This window comes from Hibiscus syriacus, unplaced genomic scaffold (assembly GCF_006381635.1).
Source record: "Hibiscus syriacus cultivar Baekdansim isolate YM2019G1 unplaced genomic scaffold, ASM638163v2 tig00112491_pilon, whole genome shotgun sequence".
NCBI classification, from domain to species: Eukaryota; Viridiplantae; Streptophyta; class Magnoliopsida; order Malvales; family Malvaceae; genus Hibiscus; species Hibiscus syriacus.
In genome coordinates this window covers 2,022,986-2,030,126 of record NW_024063344.1, presented here as the reverse complement: position 1 = coordinate 2,030,126, position 7,141 = coordinate 2,022,986, and the positions used below count along the sequence as shown (strand labels likewise).

General features: G+C 37.2%; 1 protein-coding gene across 1 annotated transcript; it reads right to left on the bottom strand.

The window, feature by feature from the left end:
- Positions 1–3,467: 3,467 nt before the first annotated feature.
- Positions 3,468–6,800, bottom strand: LOC120180146 (MDIS1-interacting receptor like kinase 2-like). The gene is made up of 2 exons (XM_039185532.1): positions 4,078–6,800; positions 3,468–3,985 (listed from the first exon to the last, which is right to left on the bottom strand). Exons 1-2 carry the CDS (start codon positions 6,785–6,787, stop codon positions 3,693–3,695), a joined length of 3,003 nt encoding a protein of 1,000 aa, XP_039041463.1. The 5' UTR covers positions 6,788–6,800; the 3' UTR covers positions 3,468–3,692.
- Between the last annotated feature and the right edge of the window lie 341 nt (positions 6,801–7,141).

Genomic DNA, 7,141 nt, shown 5'->3' with positions numbered 1-7,141 from the left:
AACTCCCTCAAGAATATACCCCAATTCTTGAGAACACTCTTTCTCAAAGAGAATATTACAAATTTGCAAACTTACAAGGAAAATCTCATAAGGCAATATATTTGCACAATTCTAGAAAAAGATAAGAACACTCAAAGATGATTAAAAATGAGCACAAATAGTGTTCTTGAAAGAAAAATGAATATTGAAAGGAAATTTGGCTTGAATTGCACAAACTTGATGTTTGATGCTTTCTCTCTTGTTTCTCTAGTGATTCTTCTTGATTGTTATTGATCAATGGCTTCTAGACGTGTTTAAATACTGCTTCAAATGATTCTGAACATTGGGGATGGTTAGTGGAGTCAATAGAGCCATTTAAGTGTGAAAACAATTAATTAAAGCAGTTGGGAGCGTCAGTGCATCGATGCATACCTATGGTGCATCGGTGCATCAAGTGTAAAATTCAAATATTTTGATCGTTGGACCCTTAGTACACCGAATCGTTGGACCCTTAGTGCATCGATGCACTAAGAGTGCAACGATGCATAAAATGCATTCGATGTTTCAAAATAGCCAGAGTGCATCGATGCATGGTTTGTGCATCGATGCATCAAACGCACTGAGTGCATCGATGCATAAAATGCATTCGATGTTTAATTTAATCCATGGTGCATTGATGCATGGATTGGTGCATCGGTGCATCACTTTGAAAAATTGATTTTAGGCTTGATTTTGGTTCAAAATATTTTGTGAAAATTGTTTTAAAAATAGTTTAAGTATAAAACACAATTTTACACATTTAATAAGATTTGAAATTGATCTTGAAGGACTTGGAGTAATAATTTGATATTCGATTAATTAAATCAAATATTCTTAGAAAATCATTTGTAAAATCTTAAAATTCATTTAAACTTAATTTGTTATATCAAAACATCAAAATGTTTTCAACAATATGGTGGCTACAAGCTGAATCTAACAGCCATGAACTGGAACAGCTGGTTGATGGCGTAGCAGCGAATGCGAAATCTAAATCTGCATCATCATACTCGACCACATTTGACTCTGAGACAGCCTTTCCTCTTTCAGGTTTGCCTTTATTCTTTAGTCTGGGACATTCTTTCTTTCAGTGCCCTTTTTCTCGACAAAAGGCACATTCATCTTTGCTCGATCTGGACTTTGACTTCGATCTCCCTCTCCTTTCTTTATTATGACTCTTCAAACGACCACTAACAACAAGAGCTTCTGCTTCGACACTTGTGTTTTCTTGCTTGTCTTTCTTTCTCAATTCATAACTATACAAGGCAGCTGTTACTTCACTAAGAGACATTAACCTTCCCATGAAGTATAATAGTTTAAGATACTCAAACTCATCAGGAAGTGATCCCATCAACATCAGAGCCAGATCTTCATCTTCAAAAGTCACATCCATATTCATCAGATCAGTACCAGCTGATTAAAGCTAGTAATGTGATCATTCATAGTGGTACCTAGTACGAAGTTGAAGCGAAACAATCTCTTTTTCATGTAGAGCTTGTTCTGACCGCTTTTCTTCAAAAATTTCTCCTCCAGTGCCTTCCACAATTTACTTCTAGAAGTTTCCTTAGAAATGCATACTTCTAATCTCTAGAAAGACACGATTAAATAGTACCACATGTCAATCTATTGATCATCTTCCATTTTTTCTCCTCAACATCGTCTGATTTCTCTCATTCAATAGAAATGTCTAGACCCTGCTGAAATAGGGCATCTAGAACCTCACTTTGCCACATGCCGAAATGATCGGTGCCATCAAAAATCTCCACTGCAAATCTAACATTTGTCACATCATTTCTTGCCAAAATTGAAGATAAAGAAGTTGTTGACGACGATGTGGATGTTTTTTGTGTTGTCTGCTACAAATTCTATTTAATAGCTGTCAATGCGGAATGTCAATTAGCCCAAGGAAATTTTTTTCTAATGTGGAAGATCAGCCTAAGCCGCAACCACAGAGCATACTAAAATAAACCAAGAACTCTTATGCCAATTGTTGTGGAATTTGGGTTAATTTCCACCAATAATAACAAATTCACCTTGAAAACTATTATCTAGGTAACTAGTATGAAAACGATTGTACTAAAAATCACCCCAAGGTAGATTCCCAAGAAAGAGTGGAGGGGTCACAATGGTCCCTCTTAAAACCCACTTTCCTTAGACATAACTACCAAAACAAGTAATTTTAATAGGACAATAATTAACAACTATACCCGACAATAGCTATTAAATAGACATAAAAGAGAACACCAAAATTTAACGAGGTTAGGCCAAAATTATGCCTACGTCCTCGAACACTACTAAAATAATATTTCACTAATAGAGGAAATATTACAAAGAGAGAGAGAGTACAAATAACATTTAATATAAAAAGAATACTTATATTTGTGGGATGCTAAACTAAGGAGGATGAGGGCTCTATTTATAACAAAATAATTTCACATCCTCCTTATACAAAACCAACTTGGGATTCAAAATTTGCCAAAAAAACCAACACCCATTTCGTTTGCTGCAAGGCTAAGGATTTGCGTAGCAGTTAGTAATTGAATTCCTATGGTAAAGTAAATTTGAGGTTATTTTGTATTCTGTGATCTTATTTTATGAAAAGGTTACGCGTGTGAGAAGGCATATGTGAAAAGTCGCCTCCATTATTTTTTCTGTCTGTTTTGCATTCTCTTCTTCTTTTCTCTTCCTCTCTTTAAAAACATATTTTCTTAATAACACCAACAGGCCAGAGATGTTATTCTTGGAAAATCTCAAGCTTGTTATTAGTTAGCTCCCCAAACAAGTTGGTTATAACTTAAATCAATGTACTTCAAGTTCAGAAAAGTGCCGAAACCTTCAGCTATGATTCCATTAAGTTGATTCCCTTCAAGCCTGAGTCTCGTTAAGGTGGGGCAATTGTAGACCAAACCAAGGATGGAGAGCTTGAGAACATTAAATGAGTTCAGATGGAATATGATTACAGGGCTGCATGGAAAGCTACTTTCTGACATTAAACTAAGTGGTTAAGGGTAGCTTTCATAGTTATTAATTTCCCCAAAGACAGTTCATTGGCATTTGAAAGTATCTGTTAATTTAATATTATTCAAACAGACGTTATCGTGAAAATACTTCCAACTCAATTTTTCTAAACTTTTTCATTTATTTAAAGGATCATATCCATTCTCGTGTTCAAAGCATATATAGAATGTTTACTTGACATTAAATTCGAAATGACCATAGATTTTAAAAGCCAATAACAAACCAAAACACTTTTACAGGAAGGCAGCCTAATTAAGAGCAGAAAATTCGAACTGAACATAGATTTTTCTCTGAGCGCCAATCATTGACCAATGGGCAGCTAGCTTATGCAAGGATATCCAAAGTAAAACCTAGACATGTACTGCGGATACTTGTTGGATTGAAAGTCAAAGTTAATGACAATGTTTTATACTATAACATATGGCACTGTATAATGAGATAACAGTTCTAAAATGAAATATCTCCTTTTAAAAAAGTAGGTTACATAATGAGGTCTGTTTGCTTGGAGATCACTTTAACCATGAATATGATACATGAAAAACTGGGAAAATTATTCTTACCAATCTACATGTATATAAGGAATGACACAACATTAAAATATTCGGAGTTACAGCTGAGAAACAGGACTGATTCAATATAAGACCTTGGGAGGAAAGGATTCAGTCGACTAGCAGCTGAGAAACAGCGTACATAGTTGGTCTGGAATTTGGTTTGTCAGCCAAGCACATAAAAGCAATCTTCATCAGAGATATCAGTTGGCCCTGAACGTCTGGTAATGGAGGTAAAGGCCTTTGATCCAAAACATCTTCCACCAGAAGTCTCATTTCAAGAGATGAAGATGGTAGTGTGGAGATCAAATCCCCAGGGTGCGATCCCATGATAACTTCCATAATCAACACTCCGAAACTATAAACGTCACATTTTTCTGTAACCTTCATCGTGTAGGCAAGCTCTGCAAAGGGGAAAAAACAAATAAAGAAATTAGTCGACTATAGAATGATGATCTACATTTCTTGTCACAAAAGATTTCTATAACTACATCACCTGGTGCGACATATCCATATGTTCCCGCGAGATCGGTCCAATTAGATGAGTCTGGATTGAGAAGTTTCGCTATGCCAAAATCTGAAATGTTAGCTTCAAATTCCAAGTCGAGCAAAATATTGTTGCTGGATATGTCCCGATGAACAATCGGTGGTGAACAATCATGGTGCAAATAAGACAAGGCATGAGCAACACCTTTTATAATATTCACCCTTTTATCCCAATCCAATTCTTTTGCTGCTGCTTCATTGCTTAGATTTGTAGCCAAACTACCCTTTTCGAGGTATTTGTAAACCAAGAATGAGTGTTCAGCAGACCAACAAAACCCATAGAACTTCACGATATTTCGATGTCGTATATCTATGAATGCCATTACTTCATTCTGGAATTCTTTCGTAGATCTAACTTCATCGGAGTGCAGTGGATGTACCTTTTTCACAGCTACAATATCACCTGATGACAGCTCTACTCGGTATACGTTTCCGTATCCTCCTTTTCCAATGCAAAACTGAGAACTAAAGTTTTTAGTTGCACTTCTGATCTCAGAATATAACAATTTTCCATCGAAGGAAGATATTGTAAAGAGATTTGCATCAATCATGCTGCTTTCACTTTCTTCCTCTGCATCTTTTCTGTGTCTTTTGAAACCGAAAAACAAAGCCAGAATAGCAATAGAAAGGATAGCAGCTCCTAACAGAGGAAATATGATTGCGTAGAGTAACTTGCGGTGGCCTTTTTTAGAAAGATTGCAAGGTTTCAAGCCACTAAGATTGCCACACAAGCCTTCGTTTCCTTCTAATGCTTGTATTGAAGCCTTCTGAAATGCAGGAACATCAGGAATTGGACCCTGCAACTCGTTATGCGCTATGTCAACGTAGACCAAGCCTCGGAGCTCATTGAAAATTGTGATGCGGCCAGAGAGGTAATTATAAGAGAGATTCAACGTCGACAAGCTCTCTAAAGATTGAAATTGCGCTGGAATCTCTCCTGAAAGCATGTTATGACTCAGATCTAATTCAGTCAATTGAATTAACATGCCTATCTGAGCAGGAATTATCTGGCTGAAATTGTTACTACTCAAATTCAAGTAAAACAATTTCAACATATCCCCTATTGTCTCGGGGATGGATTGACTCAATCCATTTGCCGACAAATCGAGATACTCGAGATTGGAAAAAGATCCAACTTCCCTTGGTATACCACCAGAGAGTTGATTCCCGGATAGAATAAGCCTTGATAAAGAAGTCAATTTTGTCAGCTCCGTCGGAATCTCCCCAACTAAACGATTTGAAGAAAAATCTAGAGCTTGAAGCTGAACTGAGTCTCCAAGCTCAGGTGGTATTCTGCCAGTGATGTTGTTCCTAGCAATAGATAGAGAGCTTAAATTGTGGCACAATGCCCACTTAGGTGAAATTTCACCATAAAACTCATTGTCACTAAGGCCTACAAATATCAAGCTAGGATAGACTCCAAAATCTTCTGATATATTTCCGGTCAGCCTATTTCGTTCAAGGCGCAATCTTTTAAGGCTGCTGCAATTTTGCAAGTTTTGGGGTATTGGACCTCTGAAATGGTTGTCATTGGCTACGAAATATTCCAGTGCTCCACCTCTGCAAACGTTTTGCGGCAGCTCCCCAGTGAATTGGTTTATATCAAGTTCCAACATCCACATGTTCATGAAGTTCCCAATTTCTTGAGGTATGGGGCCGGAAAGCCGGTTGTCTCGGAGGAGCAAAGTTTCCAAATTGCTCAAATTAGAAAATGAAGATGGAACAGAACCACTGAGCTGGTTTTGGCTTAACTCTAGGAAAATCAATGATTGCAAGTTCCCTAACTCTTCAGGAATGGGACCGAAAAGCTTATTTTCATAGAGTTGGAGAATGGTCAGACTTGTCAAGTTTCCAAATGAGGGTGGGATGAAACCAGAAAGATTGTTTTTATAAAGTACTAATTTGCTGAGCGATCTCATATGCCCCAGTTCAGAAGGGATGGAACCTGTGAGTTGGTTGATGGCAATATAAAGATTTTGCAAGTTGGTAAGGTTTCCCATTTCTGAAGGAATGTTACCAGAAAGGGAATTATTTAACATATACAAGTAGGTCAGGTTGGCCAGATTGCCCAAAGAAGAAGGGATGGGACCGTTTAGAAAGTTATTATGCAAGGCAAGCCCTTCAAGGGACTCTAGCTGACCTATTTCTTCAGGAACGGAGCCATTAAACTGGTTTTGAACAAGGTGAAGGGTTTTGAGATGAATAAGCTGGCCAATCTGAAGTGGGATTTCACCAGACAAATCATTATATGACAAATCAAGGTAAGTAAGTTTAGAGAGTTGATTGATTTGAGACGGGATTGTGCCGAATAATCCATTGATGCTAAGGTCTAACTCTTCAAGATCAGGCAAAGACGAGAATGGAAATGCATGAAAGTTACCTTCTACACCGTAGCTTGTAAGATTGATTCTTGAAACGCTGTCGCCCTGGCAATGAATTCCATACCAACGGCATGGACTTGCTCGTGCACTTCCCGGAGAGACCGTCCATGAAGGCAAAACAGAAGGTTTTGTGAGGGATTGAAGGGTAGCTTTCCATTTGAGAAGCGCAAGTGCTTGACCAGTAGAATTAGACAGAGCATCGGACAAACAAGCATGCAAAGTAAGAAACAGGAGGAAGCAAGCAAGCAATGCCACTCTCTTCATCATCATCATCATCATCAAAATAGTATTTAACTATGGATGTTTGTAATTAAGTATGTTCGTCTGCAACTTGGATATCCGTCAAGATTTATAGTCTTAACCTCAGCATGAGTCAAATTTTCCATTATTGGTGTTTGTTTTTCTCAGGAAGACTTGGAAAAGTCTCCTCACTCCATTCGGACCTTCCATCCCATCGTCGCCTACTCGACTTGAAAAGTCATTGGAAAGTAACATAGGCAAGAACTTCAAGCTTTTATATATATAACAATAAGAACCTAAAGTTTAATATATTGGGGTTGATTGTTCAAATATATATATATATATATATATATATATATATATATATATATATATATTGGAGTTCATGTTGTA